The sequence below is a fragment of the Psittacula echo genome, assembly GCF_963264785.1.
Source record: "Psittacula echo genome assembly, chromosome: 5".
Taxonomy (NCBI): domain Eukaryota; kingdom Metazoa; phylum Chordata; class Aves; order Psittaciformes; family Psittacidae; genus Psittacula; species Psittacula echo.
Window position 1 is genome coordinate 1,544,834 of NC_137739.1, and position 22,907 is coordinate 1,567,740.

The 22,907-nt window shown below is 52.0% G+C and overlaps 1 protein-coding gene across 1 annotated transcript in view; it reads left to right on the forward strand.

Moving 5' to 3' along the window:
• Nucleotides 1-1,307: 1,307 nt before the first annotated feature.
• Nucleotides 1,308-22,907, forward strand: part of HS3ST6 (heparan sulfate-glucosamine 3-sulfotransferase 6) — a gene marked incomplete at both ends in the record, with an annotated part of 31,660 nt that continues 10,060 nt past the window's right edge. Inside the window, one exon of the mRNA XM_080618828.1 lies at nt 1,308-1,654. Within this exon, the coding sequence (XP_080474954.1) occupies nt 1,308-1,654 (347 nt within the window). The remainder of the gene's footprint in view (nt 1,655-22,907) is intronic.

Genomic DNA, 22,907 nt, shown 5'->3' on the forward strand with positions numbered 1-22,907 from the left:
CATCACTGCCTCCCAGTGCTGCCGTGTCAGCACAGCTCTGCACCCTTCTGATCCCAGGCTGCGGATCTCTCCCTCCCCACCATGCTCTAACTCGTGGGAGACTCGTGGGATCTAATTACAAGAAGAGCTAATTGTATTAATTGGTTAATTAAGACATGGCTGATTTCAGACACAGGCTTTACATGAGCGTCCTTGTTTTGAGGTGTGTGGTGGGAGCGTTTCAGTGAAGCCAAAGTGGGTGCCAGAAACAGCAGCCCCATGGGAATCCCCAGCACCGAGTCTTGCCCAGTTTGGTTTGGTGATGGCACAGGCTGCCAGGAGGGCACAGCCAGGATGTGATGGTGCTATCGCTGCATGCAAGGCCTGGGCACAGCACCTAGGGGTTGGAGGGTCCAGCTCCCACATCCCACTGATGCTGTGGCATCCTGGTTGCCTTTGGGCCCCAGGGAATGGCAGATCCTCAGCAGCAGTAGCAGGGAAACAACCTTATCCCACCTCATCACCCATCACACACACACGTGGTAAACCACAACACCCAAACTGCTGTTCTGGGGCTTATTTCGGAAGGTGCAGCGGAATGGCCGGAAACCCGGGAGTGCCCTTCCCAAATACAACAAACACATGCACGGGGGGGTTGTGTTTCCACACCTGCAGTGGGTGCAGCCTAATAAGCGCTGCCTCATTGAGTGCTAATTGCTCTGCCGGGGTGACGGCTCTTCAGTCCCAGCCGAGGGCGTTGCAGCCTCCCATGTGCATCCACAAAACCCTTCTGCAGCCTCCTCTTCCCTTTGAGGCGCTGGCACAGGGTGCCCAAGGAAGCTGTGGCTGCCCCATCCCTGGCAGTGTTCAAGGCCAGGTTGGACACAGGGGCTTGGAGCAAGCTGCTCCAGTGGAAGGTGCTGGATGAGCTTTAAGGCCCCTTTTAACCCAAACCATTCCATGGTTCTGTGATTCTTTTAAAAAGGAGAAAATAGGGAAGTGAGTGCCAGGCTTTTCCCCAGCGTCCTGGAAGCGGTTCCCTCCACTGTGGCTCCTCAGCGGGGCGGGGGGGAGCCGGGGCTGGTCCTCTGGGGATGTCCCGGGGTACCCCACGCGTGTGCCCCGTCCCGCCCCCCCCTCCGTCCCATCCCATCCCATCCCATCCCATCCATCCCCCGGGGCGTTGCCGCCTCCCCCCCCCCCCCCCGCGTGGAGGGCGGTACGGGAGGGCCGGGCCGGGGGCGCGGAGCTGGGGCTTGGGGGGGGGGGGGGGGGGAGTTGTGTGTGCGGCGGGATGCGCTGCCCATCGGGGCCGGTCGCGGCCCCCGATGGGATGTAGCGGGCGGCTGCTGGGACCCGTCGGGGGCCGCCGCGCCTCGCTGCTCCTCACCATGATCCTCTTCTTCACTTACTTCTTCTACTGCCTGCCGGGGCCCTGCGAGCCGCTGCCGCCCGCCCTGCTGCTGCCGCCGCCCGCCGCGCTCCCCGACGGCGCGGGGCTGGGGGCTGCGGGCGGCGGCAGCCGGCGGTTCCCTCAGGCCATCATCGTGGGGGTGAAGAAGGGCGGGACGCGGGCGCTGCTGGAGTTCCTGCGGGCGCACCCCGGGGTGCGGGCGGTGGGTGCGGAGCCCCACTTCTTCGACAGGTGCTACGAGAAGGGGCTGCGCTGGTACAGGTAAGGGCGAGGGGGGACGGTTTGGGATGGGGGGGACGCCGGTGGTCGGTAGTGAAGCGCTGAGCGGGTCTAATCGCTGCCCGTGGCGTGGAGGTGGGGGGGATGGCAACAGGCGGGCTGGGGATGGGGATAACGGGGTTCGAGGGGAATTAATGGGGGGGTGGGATGCGAAGGGAGCCGAGCCGCGGGATCACAGGAGAGAACAAGCTCCCACCTCTGCTCGGCGGGGAAGGGGAGGAAAAGCTGGTGTTTCGGCGCCAGTGCTAAAGTCGGAAGCGGTGGGAAAGCGAGAGCCAGTCCTGCCGGTCCTCCCTAATGCCCCCATTGCCGTGTTCTTCCCTGTTCCCGTGTACCCCTGTTCCCCGTCCCGCAGCCCAGGTGGCTGGGAGCAGGGCAACCCATCAGCAGAAATTCACCCTTTTTCCCCTCTGATTATCCATCCTTTGTGATTGTAACCTTTAATGCTTGATTCTCACCCGTCCCAGCATTTCCCCACCGGCTTTCCTTAGGAATTCTTTTATTCGAGTAGCTTATAAAGATAAAGGGAGCAAGAAACTCGGCTTACAGGAGGAGCGGGCTTGATCCTGTCTGGAAACACGAAGGCAGGGGTAGGGTGAAACAGCATCGCTTGGATCCCTCGGTTGTGTCAAAGGGCAGAGCCGGCTGATTCAAGGGAGTTCCTTGCTTGTGAGGGTTTCAATGGAATTGAACTCTTCAGGCGATAAAGCACTCGGAAGAGCAGCTACTGTGCATGTGGTGTCTATTAAAGTCCCGTCTCCCGGCCAACTCCAGAGCGGCCCGGCCAAGCGGAGTCAGAGCGTTAAGTCCCACGAAGCCCGTGAAAGGCTCTGGTCCGTTGTTTTGAGGCGAATCCAAATGTGTAGGTTTATAAAAGCGCTGCGGTGTTCCCGGGGAAACATCTGAAAACAATAAAAGGAGTAGCTCTCCCTGTCCTTCCTGCCGCTCCATCCTCTTCTCCCTCGGGAATACCGCGTTTCTTCCGTGTTCTTAATGTTTCAAGGGGAGGTTGCAGCTTGGGCAAAATCGTAACCTGTGCAAAGCGGTGTGTTTAATGGGAAGTGTAATTTTAGTGGTAATTTTACCCACAGAGTTTCAGCTCTGTGAGACCACATCTGGGCTGTAAAGTTACTGCCTTAACGCACCTTCAGACGCGGTAAGTAGCGCGCTTATTTTTATGGCTGCATTAATACCGCTGTGATTTATCAGCTCATTTCTCATTCCCATTTGTAGCCATGCTGCTCGAGGAGCAATAATGATGATAACTCATCTTTTGGGGTGAGGATTTCAACGTAGGTCTCGCTTGGCAGAATGGGATTTTAATGACTGGTGAGCACGTAATTAAAGCGGGGGAGATCGAATGCTTTCATATCGCCGTAGCCCGGTGAGACGCTCACAGAGAGGACCACAGCGAGGGAAGAATAAATAAATCTTAGTTTTGGATTGCTGCGTGGTGAGGTTTGAGCGCAGGGAGTGCTCGCCGGGAGCCTGGCCTGAGCCCAGAGTGATGTTTTCAGATCATTCTGCATATGGTTATGGTAAATTTGGAGGGCTAGAGCAGGGCAGGGTTTCGGCAGGGCCAGACGCATCGCAGGGGAGAAGCTGCATCCTTCCTAGTGAGGCAAAAATCAGTAGTTGTTTTGCTTTAGCTCTGCGCTGGGTAAGTGTGTTTTCAATCACACACACAACTATTTGCCGTAGTTTCCTCTTCTTTGTGCCTCCCTTGTTTTGTCTTTGTACAAGACCTTCGTATACCAAGGGTATTTTTCCCTGGGAAAGCCAGACAGAGCTAAGTGTTTAAAGCTGGGGTGTGCTGGAGCGGAGGGGGATAGAACTTGGACAGAAGTTCAGGTTTTTCCAATGAATATCTCAAAGTGGTGTAAACATTGCTGAAATATTTGAGCGCGCTAGGAAACCAAAATTACACCAAGTGCTGCTCCAGCCAAGATATTTGGCCTGAAGGCACCTGTAGGTCCTTGCTTGTCTTAAGTAAATGTGGAAAAAAGAATCCCTTGGAAATATCGCCATGGAATGGTTTTGTTCTGTCTTAGTAGTTCAGTTCTGCAGTGATTTCCCTGCTGTGGACAGGAGTATCTGCTTGTGGGTGCAGAGTAGTTTATGCTATAACGTAAGTTACTGCCTGCAGCCATTTGTTCTTACTGGAATGTTTTATTTGATTTAAATTAGAAATAGCCCAAAGTCCCTTTTTTTTGAGTAGCTCCTTTTTGCTAAGGAAGAGGAAAATGCTCTGCAAAAGCAGCGTCTCGTATGGAATTCCTTGAGTTACTTACTATAGGTTTAGCTAATTATAAGAAGATTAAACACCTTTTCGAGACAGCAACATAAATTACCTAATGGATAATCCGAGCACGGTGTGACCTTTTATCCTAAAGCAAAGCATTATATTCATTCTTTTGGCACTCAGAAATGCTTAAAGTAAACTGAAATAAAGCGATGAAGGGTGCTGGTGTGTCATGAAGGGTGTTGGTGTGTCTACAGCTCCTCTCAGGCGGCGGTTTGGGGGTGCGAGTGTCTGGTTTGGGGATGTGAGTGTCCTATTGGGAACCTGGGACACTGCCTGGGTGCTTTTGGGGTACGTAGGTGAATGCAATCCTTAAGAACTTGGTTGAATCTGAGGTGCTTGCCAGTGATATTGAGAACTTCATTGCAACAAAATGAAGGGATGCTCAGTGCGACGGCATGGGGCATATCCTGCCCTTGCTTGTGTGAATTGAGAACTGCATGGGTGTAACTCCTCTGTGGCTGCAGAGCAGCACCCGCTTTCACCCCAGGAGCTTCTTGGTATGAGGGGGAGCAGAGTTTGGGTCACAGGCAGCATTTGGGGTGCATTTGGGAGAAAGCGGGGCCATGGGCTTTGTGCTCCGGCGGAGGCTGCTCCACTGGCAATGTTTGGGGGTGTAGCTGGGATCTCTGTATGGGATTGTTCCCTTTCTGGCTGCCAGAGCCAGGCTTGTTTCCCACGGAGCCGCCCGATGCTGCTTGGAGGTTTGGACCGCTCTGTCTGCCTGGCACCGTAATTCAGCACGGATGCGGTGCTGTGGGAAAAGGGGAAGAGGGAAAAGAGCAGGAGACACGGTGGATAACGGCGGCTTTGGAGCAGTGCAGGGAAAGGACTTTGCAGATGCTGGTTTGCATAAAAGGGAGTTTGGGGGAATTCATGTTGAGAGCACTCGGTCTGATGTCGCTTATCCACAGAAGAGTTTCCTTGTCTCCATCTGCCAAAACTTTGCAGTGATATCAGCTCAACGTGATGCTTTTCCTCTGCTTTGTATTATTTATGATCCGAGTCCCTCTTTTCCATCTCCTCGTCCTGCCTTTTTCCAATAGTGAAAGAAAGAGTTACATAGGAATGGGGCTGGGCCAAGAATCCCAACAACCCTTCACATCCCTGAGTGAAGCAAGCACAAGAAAGCAGCATTGGGACTGTGCTCAGTGAAACCGCACCCTGGGTGATGGCGCATGCTGGATTTCATAGGGGACATAAAGAATTCCTTATTTTCTTACACTTTGGGGTCAGAAGTAGTAAAAAGCACCATGGGATGGCTCAGCATAGTTGGTAAATGCCTCTTGGTCAGTGGATGGGCTGGAGCCTGGCACACAGCGAGCGGGCATCTCTGACATTGCAGAGCCATCCCAGGGATCCAGACCTCTGTATTAGGTTTTTGTTGTCATTTCCCCTTTTGATCAGATGCAGTACATGAAGAGGAGGAACTTTTCACGTGCTTCATCATGGATTACACTGTGATTCCATGCGTGCACTAAGCAGTGCCGAGGGTGTCCCAGCTTGGGAGCATCTGTGTGTGCCCAGCAGAGGCAGGCGGTGAGGAGAGAGCTGCTCCGTGTGATGTGGGGTTGGTTGGGTTTTACCCCCCCTTTCCCCTCTCCTTCAAACCCATTCATGGGAGCTAATAATGTTCTTGAAAGGCATCCAGGATTTCTTGAGCCAGACTTTGTTATCTCCGAACCTTGCAACCCTGAAGCTTTTGAGCGGCAGGGAAAGGACGCGGCTCCAGCGCTGCTCTTTTGACTTTTGCTGTGAGTGTTATTGGCAGTTGAAAAGTGGAGCTAAGTAGATGCCTTGAGGGGGTTTTTTGTGTGTGTTGTGATTGTACAGACAGATCAAGACACTCTATAGTGCAAGCTGTTGAATAAAATCCGAGGTTTCGGCTACCCTGGAGTCACCCGGCTGCGTTTTGGCAGGGAGCTTGTATCCCTTTCCAGGGGAGCTTTTCACAGGCACATTTAAGAAACACATAGGTGGGAAGAGACAAAAGAACCTTGCGAGGAGTCAGATGGCGATGCACTGAGCCCTGCTCTGGGACATTATCTTTATTCATTGACACCAGCTAATCTGTTCTCCTGATGGACTCACGTTTCAGCGCTCCATGTCTGAGTGGCCCTTGTTTGTCTTGGTGCATTTGCAGAGACTCAGTCCTGCAACGTGCTCCTTGTGTTTTACTGCTTTGTGAGCTCTTCTTTCTTTCTCCTTTTTTATCTTTCATTGCAAAAACTGAGTCTTTCTCTATCAGCTTCCCCTCTCCTCACCCCTGTGTCCTGAAAATAAACCCTCAAATGCAAAGGAAAAATGCAGGAAATCTGAGAAAAAGCTGAGATTTTGTAACCAGGAAGAAGGTGTTTTAAAGCTTTTATTTAATGCACTTTGCTTTTATTCAGTGCTTTAGACCCAGATCTATGCTTTCAAGGCCAGGTTGAATGTGGCTTGGAGCATCCTAGTCTAGTGGAAGGTATTCCTAGTGCAACCGGATGAGCTTTAAGGCCCTTTCCACCCCAAATCAGTCTGGGATACACTAGGGCTTAAGTACTGTGTGCATCCCAGGTCTCCCTGCCATGGCATGCCCCTGTTTTACTGCTGCCTGGCTTTGGGTAGCGATCCGTAATCCATGCGGAGTTTGGTCTTCTGTAAACTGCTTTCACGTGGGATTAAAAATAGCTTTTACTGCCACGATGAGGAATTAACATTTGAAACTGTTTAAAGGCAGATATGACTGAAGGCAGGCAAGAGGGGCTCTGCCTGCCTCATTTAGGGAGGTCTCTCCGACCGCACCGAGTCAGTGATGGGGTGAGGAGCATGACTTGGCCATCCAGCCCCCCATTTCCAAGCTGATGTTATTCCCTTGCTTTCATGTGGCAGCTCCCGAGTTTCATTCCCGCTCCAAAGCCCGTGAAGTTCTTCCTGCTGATACAAGCGGGTTTGAGAGTCTGAATTCCAGCCTGGCTCAGCTGCAAGGCAGCGTTAAGCCGGGTTATTCCATGTGTTGTTACGTAGATAGTGTCAGGCTAAAGTGATTAAAGCTGCATGTTGGTGTTGGCTGTGATTTCTATCGGATGAAAGCTGGGCCTTGCAGAATGGAACGAGCCACGGTCTTCCCGGCTGAGGAATGCTTTCTGTGCCGCTGTCTCTTAAATAAATGGTGGTTTCATATACAGGCTGTGCAGTGGGGTGTGCAGGAGTAACCCGAGTGTCTACAGGATCTCGAGTCTGCCAGTGTTGCTATCCCAGACTGCTTAAATAAATACATAAAGCTGGGCACCTAGGAATGGTGGGGCTGGTTTAAACAATGAATATTATGTGAACTGATACCTTTAGAAAGATACTTCTCTATTTATGCCCTTTTTCTTGGGCTGGAAATTTAAATGCATAAACAGGGACTGGTTTTTTATCACCTACATGTAACGTCTCCGAAAAGATGCCAAACATGATGAAAAGTTCCCAAACAGCAGCAAAAGCTGCAGGATTTCTGTGTGCTGAATTATTGAGGAGAAATAGTCATCATGGAGTAAGAGTTTTGGGGTTTCATCCTCAAACTATCATGGTTTGGTTTTGGTTTTCAGAGATGATTTTTAGGTGCAGAAAAGGCCAGTGGATTTCGAGGGTGCTTTTATGCAAGGAGAGGCTATTACTTACGAGAGTTCAAAGCTTATTTATAAAACAGTAATTACCATCCCCTGGGATGGAAGCGGGCAGCTCGCATCCAGCCGAGGAGGGGGCTACAACAGTTAATTGGCAAATATGCTTAAAAGCTGTTTCCTGACCTTTTAGGAAACTTTTAGCTGGAACAGGCTCGGGCAGAGATTGAAAACCTGCCTAATGAAAGGCCAGGTTTAATACCAGGACTTAGCTCTAAATGGCTTTTCAAAGGGCTTTGGAAATCCTCCTGCTTAGGAAGAAGGCGTCGGAGGGATGCTCCAGTGTCCTGCAGGACCCTGCTCTGCCCCGGAGCAAAAGCTGATGGGGCTGGGTGAGACCTGAGCCTAGTGGCTTCCTCCCCATATCCCAGCTTTTGGGTTGGCCAAAAGGGCTCAGGAGGGTGGAATTGCCTGGAGCTCTTTGGTGTGGTCTGCTCTTACCTGGGCCCTGTGAGGTGCCCCCACTGATGCCTTCCTCTATGGAGCATCTTGGACGGCTCAGTTTAATCCCTACCCTTGCTGTCACGCTATGTTTCAGCCCTCCAGTGAGATCCAAGCCATGTGCTGTGAGGGAAATGGAGGTGCTCCATGTCCCCCAGCACCAAGGAGGTGCATTGTGCCTGCCTGACCCTGCCTGTGCCCAGTGTCTTTACCCACCGTGTAATCCCTGACCTGCCTCAGCAAGCTGAAAGCTCATCAGCTTCTCTACCTGGATGGGAGAGGAGCCGGTGGAACTCTTGGATCTCCCTGTGCGCCTCCCAACACATTCCTCTCTGAGTTTGTTTAGAAATGTTTGAAAGTGAGGAGCAGAGGGATGTTCTGGATGACTTACAGCCTGTCTTTGAAAAGCACTTGGTTGCAAGCCCAAAGCGCAGTTAAGAGTGGAGGCAGCCTGGCCAGGTCTGGCCCACTCAGGGAGGTGTTTCTAGATGGGGCTTTCCTTGCAGGATGTACCCGCTCCCCTTCAATGTTCATGGTCCTCGGTGGAAAAATCACGGCAACTCATTTGACTTTGCCCCCTTCCCTTTCTGTGCAGAGACAGCTCTCAGATCACAGGAGTCTGAACGTCCTCAGGATTATTCATGCATCCCTTAAGTGAGTCACTCTTGATCTGAAGAGTCGTTTGAAATGCAAATGGAGGATACTGCAGTCAGTCAGTCAGGCCACTGGGGCGGTAACTGGGGCATGGAGCCAGGCACTGGCGAACCGAATCTGAACCTGCAAGTGGTCCCAGTGCACGGGGTTGTCAATCCTGACCCTGGGTGCTGCTGGTGTTTGCAGGCAGTGGGATGATTCTGCCTGCAGAGATCCAGGCTTTGCATGGCTGGGATGCTCTAGAGCCACAGACCAAAAGGGGTATCCTTGTTCTGGCACATGACATGAGCCACCCTGACCTGGAGCATGCAGAGTGCTGGCTCCAGCACCATTTGAGACTAAAATACAGGGTGAAACGGTTGAAATTAGCTTCTCAGACACAGGTGCAGAAAACTTTAGTGGTTTGGGCTATTAAAGCACCAGCACAGGAATGTTTTAGGGGTCCAAGGGGAACAGCAGCACTTTGGGAGCAGGATGTGGGAGGGATTTAATATGCCAAACGTGCTCTACCGAGGCAAACCCTTGGCCAGGCAGGGACATGAGGGGAATAAAACACCTCTGGTCCAGTGCTGGGGGGATGGCACAAGCATCCCACGAGGCAGAGATCGCCGTGCATTTTAACACACCAAATTGATTACAAGCAGAAGAGAATTACATTAATATAGTCACTTGTCACTGAGGTCTTATTAGTAATCTCCACTCATTAGTCTGGAGAGAATAAGGATGTGACCTTGTTAAGCGTCCTTGCAGAGGTAAAGGCTGACCACTTTGCTATTGATTTATTACTTAACCCCTAAACAGTGTCTGTGTGGCTGTGTCTCTGTGTGCCCCTACCCATGGATGCACAGGAGGTTCTTATAGGTGGAATGAAGAGCTGCCCATCTCACCCGCACCCTTTGGGCTGGTTCAGCTGGTGAATTAGCAGCCGCTTTCAGTGGGCACTGTGTTCTGGGGAGGGAGAAAAGAAGGACCTGGTGGTGACTGATGGGAAGGGACAAGCAAAGTGACAGATCACATCCCTGGAGGCCACATCACGCTTCTGCCTCCTGCCCAGCGCTGCATGGGGCTGGCGGAGCCCTCCTGCATCGCCCAACTTCCCAGCTGCTCCGAGCCCCCAGCATCCCAAACCCTGGTCCTGGGGGGCCTGGGCTGTGGCTGTGAAGGGCAGGATGGCTCCACTGTGAGTGCAAGCAGGCTCTTCTTGCTGCAGGTGAAATCAAGCCCCCATAGCGAACTACAGCACAGTGAGGAAGGGATTGGGATGCTCCTGATTCCCTGCTGTAGCCTCCTGCAGCTCTCTGCCTCTCTGCATGGATGGGGCAGGATCCTGAAATGCCTCTGCCACCTCTGCGGTGCTACACCAGATTGTTTCATTTCATTTTATTCCTTTCTTTTCTTCCTTTTCTTGTGGGTGCTGATTGTGCCCCCAAAGTTCCCCCTACCTCTACCTGCCATTCACCTTGCACTGAGTGCTGTTCTTCACATTCCTGCCTATGCTGCTAAGCTCCCATGTAATTCCAAGGGACACCGCAGCCCCACAGCCACCCTACCAGGGAGGAAATGTCAGTAACAGTGGAAGCAAAAGAAATCCTCCGATTACCAGGAGCAGGGAAGGGGCTCGATAAATGCCATTGATCAGGCGCTTGTCAGCTCAATCCCTCAACCCCTGTCAATAGATGATGCGGTGGCTCTCGGGGATGGGTGTGCTGCTGATGGCTGGGAAAAGCCTTTCCCAGCTTCAGATCTGGCTGGTTGGGACCTGCAGGCTCCATTCCTGCGAGTGACAGCCCAGTGGGGTGTGTAGATGGGGTTGGGGGGGGATTATTCTTCTGCAGGAGCATCGGCCGCTTCCTCCGGCTGCCTTTATATCTGAGCAAATCATGTTCCTCTGCCACACAAGCCATGAGAAAAGCGTCAAGGGGCCGCTGCCAAGTACTTTGGGCTGAGAATTTAGGTTTTGTAGAGGGACGGGATCGTTTGTCTCCATGAAAAGCCTGTTTTGAGGGAGGGATGGAGCTGAACGTCCCCCCCGCGGTGCCGGAGACCCAAGCGTGACAACCTGTATCCGCTCGGCTGCCACCCGGGCGGCGCGGAGCTGCCGCTGGTGCCTCTCCTGCACAAAGGAGCCGTCGGGCAGGGGCTGGGCTGCTGCCAGGAAGAGAAGGGAGAAAGACATCCCCAAAGGTCTGATCCTGCCCTGCGGGGAGGGCTGGGATGCTGCGGGATCAGGAGATGAGGGTCCAGCACTGGTGGCAGGAGCATCACTGTGCCCCGCTCTGCATCCATGGAAACCCAGACTGGTTTGTGTTGGAAGGGACCTCATCCATTCCCAACCTCTGCCACAGGCAGGGACACCTTCCACTAGAGCAGGTTGCTCCAAGCCCCTGTGTCCAACCTGGCCTTGAACACTGCCAGGGATGGGGCAGCCACAGCTTCCTACCAGAGTTTGAAGCTTCAATCTCATCTTAGGTAGCATGGTTTAGATGGGAGGGTGAGGGTTATGGTGCTGTTGGGTGTGATGGTAAGGGAACATTGCTCTGTGCTGGGGATTGGAGCTCATCTCTGCTGCTTCAGTTGCATCCCACAGGGAAGCAGACACAGCAGCATCAGAGCCCATCAGTCTGGGGAGGAGATGGGGCTGCTGAGCCCAGTACAGCCCACGTTGGTCCCAGCAGGTTGCTGTAATTAGCCCGGGCTGTGAGCACGGTCTGATGGCTGATCACCCACTGTGCGGATGGGAGGGACACTGCGTCCTCCATGAGAGCACGCTTGATCTGATCCTGATCTTGTTACGAGGCAGATAACAAGGGGTGGCCTGGTTCAGTTCTGATCTTGGTATGGATATTAACAATTAATACTTCTCTGCTTTGAGGTGAGGGCTGGCTGTATTCACAGGACTTAGCAGGGATCACAAAAAGGCCTCTGTCATGTAAAAGGTTCATAAAACTTGAATTACTGAACAGGAACTTTGAATGAGCAATTCCTTTTTAGCACTGATCACTTTAATGGCACAAAACCTCTTCAAAACACTCTTTTCTTGGCAAACATCCTTTAAAATAAAGGCAAATTGAGGCTTAAACCCTGCCAAGGTTTGGTGACCACTTAACTCCAGCTGTGCACAGCTGTGGGAGCCTCATGTCAGCGTTTGCATCACGGCTTGCTGAGTTGCCTGTAAGTGTTAACATACACCTTGTTGTCAGTGGAATTCTGGTTGTCTGATGTCCTAGGCTGATGAATTACACAGTTGTGTGTGTGTGTGTGCAGTGTACCCAGGTCTGACCTGAAAACAGTCCCCAAACCCTATACTTGGGTGAAGTTGGAGCCAAGTTCCTGGATGAAGAGGAAAGGTAACCAATGGGCTTGTGGCTCCATGGGGTTTGGAGTCCACCATGGTTTGAAGCTGCCAGTGGATCAGAAGACAGCAATTAGGAGCAGCAGAAGGTGGAAGGATGCTGGGGCAGTGCCTGGATGTCCTGACAGGCAGGTAGGTCCTGTGCTGGCTGTATCTCCTCATCCCTGTATGGCCATTAACATAAGGCCCTGCACATGCTGCATGTTAGTTGCCCGAGTCACTGTGCAGGACGTAGAGGAACAGCTTTAAAGAGCAAGTAGAACTGTTGCCACTTCAAAACTAGGCTCAGAATTGATGCCAGGACTCCAACAGACTGATGCTCCTTTATTCTCCTTTTAATTAATTCCTTTGCCTCCAGTGAATTTCCATCTTTTCTTTCCCTGCAATCAAAGGGCTGCGAGCAGCCAGGCTCGCATTAGGAACAGACTGATCCAACCTTGTTTTAATCTTCCTGTATCAGTTACTTGTCTTTTCCTCATGCTGTCACAATGCATCTGAAGCACATATGCCAAGAGATGACTTGTTGCAGGAGAAATGGGGCACGCAAAACCCTGGGGTTTGTTCTCGGCAGGTCTCCTTTGCTGGCAGTTTTGTATGGCAGCAAAGGGGAAGAGTCCAGATACACAAAGGGGCAATTATGTGGTCACCTGAGAAGTGCCTGATGATTTATGGTGTTATTAAAAGGTGATGGTAAGAGTAGAAAAGATTTGTAGCATCTGCATCGAAAACCCCATCCCTGACCCTCACACCCCAGATACCAACATATTAAATATCCAGGCAGGCATTCAAGCCTGCGGATCACTTTGACAGAGAGCCCTGCACATCTGGTAACACTTGGCCTGATACTTAAGACCCTGGACAGTGTGTAATTAAACATAATTCACTCCTTGCCCTGTTGTGCACTCAAAGAGGCTGTTCCTGCTTGAAGGGGGGTCTTTGGAGGAGCCTCGTGGAAGAGGAACATGCAACCAGAGTTGATGTGAAGATGAAGATGTGCTCTGGAGCAGCCATCTCCAGGTGGCAAAAGAGCCAGGGCTGGAGTTTTCATGCTCTGTGGGAGCTAAGCCTGATCCAAACCAACAGCTGTATCTTGCTAGTCATGACTGCAGCTCCAAAACAGCCTCTATAGCTCCTAGATCTCTTCCTATGTCCAACAGTAACGTGCCAGCATTGGTTGTCCTTGGGCAGACTGCTGCATCTCGTCATTCTCTTGCCCGTTACAGACTGTAGAGGTCCAGGATGATGCTGTTGGCTTGGGCGGTAGAAGCCTGGGTGGCTGGAGCAGTGCAGGATTCCTCTTTCTCTCTTTCTATCCCATTATTTGCTGTTCTGGTTCCCATGGTTGAGTGTTCTGCTCATTAGAGGGAAGAAATCGCAGCTGGAAGTGAAAGATGCAAAGGGTAAGCTGATCAGAGAAGATGGTTTGTGGTCCCACACCTTGACAGGGATAGCCTGGATGTATTATTACACATGTTGGTGCACAGCAGGGTCTGTAGTAGGGTTGGAGAGCTGGGATGTGACAGAAAACACTCTTGTTGTGGCCTCTGGTCCTCCACACCTCCACAGCAGAAGATCCCTCCTCCCATACCCTGGCTGGCATGAATCAATAGGATGCCATTTGCTTCGGTGGAAGGATGCTGCTTTGCAGCAGTGGGGTTCCCAACTAGAAACGACATCTCAGTCTGCCAGAGCTGCCTTGTTTTGGGCAAGCACTGAGCTTTAGGTGCAAGTGGTGGAAGTGGCTCTGATGGACATGTTCACTTGCTTGAAATCTTCGCTGTGCTGAACTTGTCGCCCCTGCTTTGTGCTGAGCTGAAAATGAGCAGAGAGTGGGGAGGATGCACGTGTTTTCAGAGAGGAGGGGAGAGCTGGCAGTACTGGGGGGGGGATAAAAGCAACATATGTCTGATTGAATACATGGAGCAATGCAGGCCAGATGGCTGGAAGTCCTAAGAACTGTTTAATAACTCCTAAACTCTTTGCTCTCCAGAGCAAGATTACGGGCACCTGCAATCTCCTCTCTGCTCAGTTTGCCTCCCGTGTTGGCTGTGCTACTCTTGGCTTTGGATAGAGCTCTTAATATTGCTTGTGACCTTCAGAAATGTGTGAAGTTATTATCTGGGGTGTAAGTGCTGAGCATCTTTCAGGGAGCAGCCAGTGACTTGTATGGATGATCCCCCCATCCCAGGGATCTGGAAGTGCCTCTGTGGTTGTCCCAGTCCTCATACATGTTACAGGGTTTAAAGAGCCCACTCCCGGGAGAGTCTCTTCGTCTAATTCACACTGAGCAGTTTGAAAACAGGAATATCTGTGCCAAACGATAGCAAAGTCCATCAGCTCCCTGGAGCAGAGCACAAGTAGATCCGTGGGACAAGCACACACTGAACTCAGGCAGAGCGAGTTCTGATTTGCACTGTCTGTCCTCTGGCTCTTACCAAACTCAATAACTCACGGAGAAGCTGAGCTCAAACCATTTGTGCTGCAGCATTTGTCCTTCCTGGAGAGAATTTGGAAATCAGGTCCTGTCAGGTGCCATCTTCCTCCTGACAGCATCTGAACCATGTGTTACATGGGGCAAGGGAAGAGGGAGGATGTGTTTGAAGGGCTTTGGGGATGGAGATAAAGGTGCCTGAAATGATGCTAGGGGTTGGTCCTCAGGATAGTCTTCTGGTGGTTACCCAGTGCCACGTTGTCCTCCCTGGAAGGACTGGGATCTGGGAAGGACTTGGAGAGGCTGGGGGGACCCTGCTGCTCCACGCTTCCTTCAGGTGTCCTCATCTTTCCCATGCTCCATTCTCTATGGCCAAATATCTCATCTTCCTTATGGGGATGGTGGTCAGCACAGTGGGACGAGTTAGTGCAGGAGGTGAACAGAATGGGACAGGCTCAGGGCATGATGAAGGAGGTGATTTAAGGACAGGACCAGGCAGGAACCTGCATCCTCTGTTCCATCCGTTCAACCTCCTATGAGGTCAGCAGCCTATTTTCTCCTCCAGTTTCCAAGAGGCTCTGGAAGTGCCAGAATAAGATGGAAAATGCTGACTGGGCACTGTTCCTGGCCAGGAGAGGTTTGCAGCATCGAGTTGTGCTCTGCTGTGACCACCAGCCAGCTTCCCACATGTGGGAGACGGGGATTGTGCAGGCTGCCTTTGGAAATGACCCCAGATCACACCTTTCTGAGGGTGATCAAAGGAGCTGCTCTCCAGGAAAGCTTCTGTCTTTGGGAAGACACAAACACAAGCCCTTGGCAGGTCACTGGGGAACCCAAGCTGTTATTTGTTGTGGTCAAAAGTGAAGTTTCCTTCAAAGCAGGAGTTTGCTTTCTTTATTTAAATACAAAGCAATAATTCCCAAAGCCAAGTGGAATGTGGGATGTGGTCAGTGTCGGTGCTCAAAACTGGGGAGGTTTTGAGTGGAAAACAGTCATTTGTGTTTCAGGGGAAAGGCTGATCTTTGCTACTTCAGAACCTTGCAAACAGCCGTCAGGTTTCTCTGTGGACGGTTGATAGATGTAGATATGTAGAGATATATATATATAGATACAGATATAGATAGATATCTAGATATAGATACAGATATAGATAGATATAAAGATACAGATATAGATATATAGATATATTTTCTCTATAACACCTATTGTTTTGCAGCAGATAAATTGCTTTCAGGGTTGTTGTGTGATCACTTCAAGGGCAGATCCTGCACAGGTACCATTGCTTTGGGAGCTGCCCCCTCTTGTGTTATCAGTGCTGCTACAAGAGCTATAGGGACACTTCAGAAACTGAAGAGTTGTCATTTTGGAGTGGCCTTTATATAAAACCCCAACCAAACCCAAGTGCCTGATGCCCTTTGAGGGGAGGGAGCAGAAAGTGCAGTTACATGAAGCTGGGCATCCTATATATAACGCAGGTTGCAGCTTTTAAAGCCGCACAATGGGAGAACCCCTCCAATGTGTGCGTGTGCATCTCCTGCTTCAAGGAAAACAAATTGCAAAGAAGAACAAACACTTTTGAGCTAATTCTTCTTTCCCAAACAGGGCTCCATTCAGCTCTGTAGAAGTCATAGGATTTAGGAATGTGCCGATAGCGTCAGTGTTTTTGGGTAACGCATCCACAGCGTAGCGCGTTTTCAGGCTTCAGGAGCTGTTTCTGATTAGGATGTTTTCTTTTGACAACTTTTTTTTTTGCCTTTTAGAAGAAACAAAGAAGGCGGGGGGGGGGGAGGAAAGGACTTTTTGTAACAGTTGGGAGAGAGAGGGGGAAAAATCTGTTTGAAATATGCAGGGACCTGAAAGAAAACCTTGAGTGAATAATAAGTTTAACTGACCTTAAAATATCCCATTGCCATGAGGGATTTGAGAGTAATACTTCAAATGGATTTTTGATGAGGCTCTCCAGGCTGTGGGGAATTGAATATTTTACCCAACACGCTTTCTGATCTAGATTTTCACAATAACCAGGGAAAAACCTATTCTGAAATGCCTAAAGAAGTTTTCTGGGTTGGTTTTGTGTTTCTTTCACTTTAAAGCTGCAGCCAAGCAGGGGAAAATCCATTTCCTGGAAGGTGACTTTCCAGAAGTATTTTTCCTTCCCCCCTAATGTTAAATTTCATCCTAAAGCAGAATTCACCCCAACCCGTGTGGCATCCTCATGGGTACCCGCTGGCACAGTGTGATCCACCACAGCATTGCCCCCGTGTCCCTCTGTGCCTATGAGCTCTGGTGGGATCCCAATGTGGTGTCGCTATCCCCAGCATCCCTGTCCTCTCCTCTTTTTAAACCCCATGCTGGAGGGGGATGTTTGAGCAGACACCCATAGGCAGAGCATCCTTTGCTGAGGCACAAAGAGATCCCAAAATCCCAGGACAGACCATCCCTGTGGTCCTTCCTCTCTGAAATGGAAACAGCCAGTGCTTTCTGGGCTACTTTGCTGCCCATCCATCCAAGGGGCTGATACAGTCGAAAGCAGACAGGGATGTCTGATACCCTCAAGGGATGCCCATGCTTCTTGCCCTAACTCCGTCCCCAGGGATGAGGGGCAGTGCACGTGGGGACAGGTTGCTTATGGAGGAGCAATGGCTGGGAGCTGCTGGTGTTCATAGCAGGAGGCTCCTGCTCCCACCACACAACGTGGCTTGAGGGCAGACAAGCATTTCCTCCTGCCCTGCCTTGGTGGTCTTGGTGGAGACACGGTGGTCTTGGGCTCCCAAGGAGCTTGTGAAAGTGAGGGAAGGTCCCATTCAGCTTTATGGGGCAGCAGGATGGAGCCTTGAGCATCCTTGTAGACAGAACCTCTTGTGGTCCTGCTGCCTCAACATACACCGGTGCGATAGTGTGGGCTTGTCACCTAGCCTGCCTAGACATCTAGTCTAGGTCATGCTTTGCCAAGAAAGGCTGGACCAGGTGATCCTTGAAGTCCCTTCCAGCCTGGGATTCTGTGATTCTATTGTTGCTGCATCAGTGCAAAAGGCGATGCAAGATTCATTCCCCTCCCCTACCAGGGCAAAACAAAAAGCAGCTTTCTGCTTCTGCCAGCTTCCACACTTCAATCTCCACTGCTCCACCAGCCACCACCTTCTGAGGGCTTAACACTGTCTCAGGTATATATGATGGCACGGAATAACTGGGGAGCAAATAACCTAGTCTTTGAGTTTCTCATCCCTCTTTCCAAAGCTCTGAGCCCTTTCCTTGCTGCAGCTCCTCCATCCCACTTTTCCAGTCCCTCCTGTGCTGCAGAGGCACCGTTTTGCCTGACCTGAGAGTCTTTTCCCCATGAGGAATAGAGGCTGTGGCTTGAGACATGATAACGTCATGGGGCTGGGTGTGCTGGGATGCTGCTTGCTCGTTTTGTTCCTTATGAAAAGGCAGTTTGGGTGCAAACCAGCAGCAGGAATGCATTACTCTGTCTTCACAAAACTGGACACTCAAATACCCTGGCACTGACTGGGATCTGGGGAGATTGAAGCCCACTAAAGCAATCTCCTTGTGGGACTTGTGTGGATGGGAATACTGGGTTTGGGCTGTGCTGGAGTTCCCTTCCCTGAGCCAAGGGCAGTGGTTGGGGTCCCAGCTCCTGCTCGGCCGCAGCTTTTCTTGGAAATGTGCAAACTTCCTATTTTTGATCCTTGTCCTCCATCAAATCCGTCTGGAATTGGGCGCTGGGATCAGACGTGGCTGGGGGAAGGCGGGCAGACAGCCGGGTGGACAGGCAGACAGACCGTGTGATTGCTTAAGCCACATTTCCTTAGGAAGCCAGGCTAAAAATAATCCCAATCCAGTCCTTTTCCCACAAACCACTCCAGTTGCCACAAACCCATGCTTTTCCAGTGAAGAAATGTTTTGTTAGAGAATTCCCAGTTGTTCCTGCTGGAAGGAGGGAGGACGGGAGCACTGATGCCAGGATGAGAGACCCGAACCAGCCACACTGTGAGTGGAGCCTCTCCATCCCCTTCAGGGCCATGGGGCTGGAAACCTCCCCCCCCCCGTATCCTCTCAGCATTCCCAATGTCTCCTCATTCCCTTTCTCTGGAGCCGCAGAAGCAGCTTTATGGGTTGTTTTTCCCAGGAAAGTGCGTAATCCACCCACATCTCCCTCCTCGGTGGGGGATTTCCTTCGCCTGGGGACCAGCTGCATCACAGCACAAGGGGAAGGGAAGGATGAGCTCTGCCCTGCTGGGTGCCCAGCAGCATCCCAGCATCCCGAAACCTTGTTGTCCAGGCTTGGCTGGATTTCTGAGGCTTCTCCCTTATCTGCAGAGGAAACGGTTATTAGGTCCCGTGTGATGGGCTGCAGACGGGGAGGGAAGTCCTGCACACACATGGAAGTGGCTGAGCAGGTTGTCAGGGAGAGGAACCATTTGGCAGCAAGCTGCATGTCACACAGCTCCTCTCCCAGTTCCCTTTGCCTGGCTCCTGCGGTGTACTGGGAGATGCCAAGGGGTGAGATGGCATGGAGCAGCTCGGGATGTGTGAGCGATGGTGATGGCTCACATCACCATGCTCCGGGGTGAAGCTCAGCTCTGCTCCTTGCCAGGAAACAGGGTTTTTTCTGATAGCACATAAAAAAAGGAGCTAAATTTGTTTCCCATCTCCCTCCGGGCTGTGTTACAAATCTGACACAGATGGGGATTCTTTGTGTTTCTGTGGAAAACTGGATGCATTTTCCATCCCAACAAGAGCAGCACGACAGCATCTGACCCTAGACAAACACCAAACACGCTGCAGTTCTGGTGTCTGTCACTGGTGCAGGCGAGCTCCTCCACCTCACGGCTGTCACACGTGCTTTGTGGACAGCCAGGAGCTGAGATGTGACCATTGCAAGGGGGTTAGGTTGGAGTTTCCCCCTGTTATCTCCCCAGTGCTGAGGAGGGAGGCTACAAACTGCAGCACCACTGCACAAGCTGGGGGTTTGGGCTGATGGATGGATGCTGTTGTGATCTCTGCTTTGGGAAGGGGGAGACAAAGGGGTAGTTTGTTCTTTTGGGGGGCTTATGGGCACTCTTTGGGCTTTGCTTTCCAGCCACAGGGTGAAAACTCTCTCCTTCCATATGCAGTTATGGCTCTCTTGGCTGGGAAAGGTGGTGAGGAGGAGGGCTGAGCATCTCTGGCTCTATCCCTGCATCACTGCAGGCAGCTCTCCTGGTCAGGCATAACCATCACTTTCAGATGGGTTAACCTGGAACTTCATCAACTGGACTTGATGATCTCAAAGATCTTTTCCAGCCCAGCTGATTCTGTGATTCTATGGTTCTAAGAGCTTGTGAGCATTCCCCTTCCTCCTGACCTGGTTCAGATGTGCTTCTGGGGAGGGCCCTCAGCAATGAGGTGTTGTTGAAGGGGCTATAAGGACAGCAAAGCAAGGCTTGGCCACTCTTTAATGTGCATGCAGGTGTTTTGGACCGTGTTTGCTTGGCAGCATCATCACAGGGTGTTGGGCATGCCCAGATCTCTGATAGACTGGCCAAGAGCTGCCAGGCCACACACTGAGTAGGGCAGACATAGAGATGCTGTATGCAACCATTGCTTTCAGATGGGTTAACCTGGGGGTAACCTGCTGCTCCGCAGAGCTGCTGCTGTTCCAGGCCACCAGGCAGCACACAGCTACACCTCCTGCCAGGCTGGGTGGGAAGCAGCCCAGTGATCCCCTCCTTGAGCTGTCAAAGGCATCACAGCAGCAACGGGGAGATGGCAATGGATGCATCCTGCCCGTGGCTGGGGACCAGAGGGTCTATGCTGGTGGCATCGCTGCCTCAGCACATTCCTGCCCCTCCTGCCTCCCTCCTGCCCCACTTCAGTGGGTCTGGGGCCACACGCATGTGGGACATCTGCTCCCTGCGCCACAGAGGGTCCCCATGCACCAGCCAAGAGCGGATGCTGCAGATGCTGCTGCTCTTGTGCCAGCTCTTGAACCCAGCCCAGGCACCTGCTGGGGTTTGTCTGAACTCAGGTAATTGCACCAATGTGGGGCTTTTCCTCCCTTGGGCATCATTTTGGGGCTGTTTCCTGAAGATGCTGCTTGCTCAGAGCAGAACTGGGCTGGTCCAGTGCCATGCAGAGAAGGCAGGATTGGCACTGCTGGCTCCTGTCCACCCTCCTGCTAAAACCCTGGATGTGTTTCCAGCACTGGAAGGTTTTGATGCTGCAGGATGTGGGGTCCCCCCATGCAGGGCAGTGTGAGGGATGCTCCTGCAAGCCAAGGGTGGGATGAAGAGGTGGGGGAACTGGAGCAGAGCAAGGCACCAGCTTGGTTCTCCTCATTTGGAGCACTGGAGTGGCAAATGGGACATCCCATTCACTGCCAGATTGAGGCACGGAGTCACCAGTGCCTTTGGTGAGCATTAGGTTCCCAAATACCTTTGTGGATCCAGCCAAGAGAGCTTAAAACCATCAATGGAAACTGTGCTGATGGATCCCCGCGGCTTCACTGCAGACCTCAGACCTGGCTCCAGTTCAGGAGCAAGGACTGATTTATGTCTGCTTAGGTAGAAATGAGACAGTTTTGGATGCGATTCAGAATGACTCGTGGCTGGTTCGAAGCTGAATCTTTGAGCAGGGCTCAGTGCTTGTTCAGCAGGGGAAAGCCAGGCTGGGGAAGTGTTTCTGCAGAAGCCTCCATGAACTGCATTTGGGGGTCTCACTGCTCTCTGGATCAGCACATGGTGATGGGAGAGGCACTGCTCAAGGGCAAGGTTCTGGCTTTCTCCTTGCTTGGAGCATCTTTGATTTCCAAGTCATCAGATTCACCTAGTGCTGTTTTAAACTGGATGTGGAAGGTGCTGTGGGCAGGAGTTACATTAAGATTGCTTTTCTTACAGCAGTCGAATTTGCTTGGTTTAAAACATGGGTTGTGTCCGTACATTTTGCTGCTTGATTTACCTAATGGAGTAGGAGCTGGAATTCTCACACAGGGAAAATGGTGCTGGAGCAGGAGCTGAGCATCCGAGGCAGGGAGTATTTCTTGGTCTCTTCTACCAGTAACATTTCCCACTGGTTGCCCAGTTTGGAGCCACATCCATCTCTCCCTCCTCAAAACCCCTCATTCATGTGTTAGACCCGATACCTGGTGTGTACCAGGTAGTGCCAAGGTATATATCAAGCAGTGCTTGGGTGAACTGGTTCAGTGATGGGTTTGTGTGTTGGACCATAGCGGTTTATGGCCAATTCATTACTCTGAAATGCATTAATTGCTTTTTAATGAGCATCCAAACTTCACTGATGCCAGCAGGATCTGGTGGCCCTGGCATGTGGCTTCCAATCCCAGTTCCAGAAAGTTCTATGTCCTCATTTGTGTCCATTTAGAAGAGGAGAAACTGTAGGAAAGACTTGAAAATGGAATGAGCCTGGGGGAAACTTCTCTATTCCCTGGAAGCTGTTGGGGGTCCCTTGCTCACCAGTGGGATGCTGAGCAGGAGGAGAGGATGGAGGAGGGCAAAGAGCACAGCAAAGGGCTCTCTCCTCCCTGGAGCACGTGCCATAGGGGCACAGGCAGCCCTGCGGCGGTGGCCTCGGAGCAGCCATCTGGAGCAGCCCCTTCCTTCCCCATGGCTCCACGAGGGCCGGGGCCGGGCCAGCCCCATACTGAGATCAAATAGACACAAGTACATGAAATTATTCATGGCTCTGGGGACGTGTCTCGATGCCTCGTCAGCATCTGCAAATCAAATCAAAGCAGCTGTCAATGCGCTGCCCGGGGGAAGGGCTGGCTCTGGCAGACATGTGGATGCCTCCTTTCTTCCTTCCTCAGGAGGGATCCCGCTGCTCCTGCACCTGCGATGGGGCTGGGACCTGAGGGTTGGACATGGGGCTTGTGCCCGTTGGGCTGCCTCTCGCCTTCAACCCATCACAGAGGCAAGGACGGATGCCAGGGACCCTGTGCCATCAAGGGCAGGCCCTGCCCGCCAGCACTATGCCCTGGCTAATTGCCCTGGGCTAATTAGCTGGGAGTCTGTTGCTCAGGCCACCTTGTGGGCCATTATGGACCACCTGCAGCCATTGTCCCCTAGGACGTGGCAGCAAGAGGATGGATGCACTGCAAATGCTGGAGGATGTTCATAGAATGGTTTGGGGCCTTAAAGCTCATCCAGTTCCAACCCCTGCCACAGGCAGGGACACCTTCCACTGGAGCAGCTTGCTCCAAGCCCCTGTGTCCAACCTGGCCTTGAACACTGCCAGGGATGGGGCAGCCACAGCTTCTCTGGGCACCCTGTGCCAGCACCTCAGCACTTAACCCAGCAGTGCTGTGCCCTGTGTGGGGTTAAGCCATGGGAGACAAAACCACCATCTCCCCATGGGCACAGGGATCCCTGGAGCATCCACACTGGATCTATCCATAGTTGGCCTGCGTG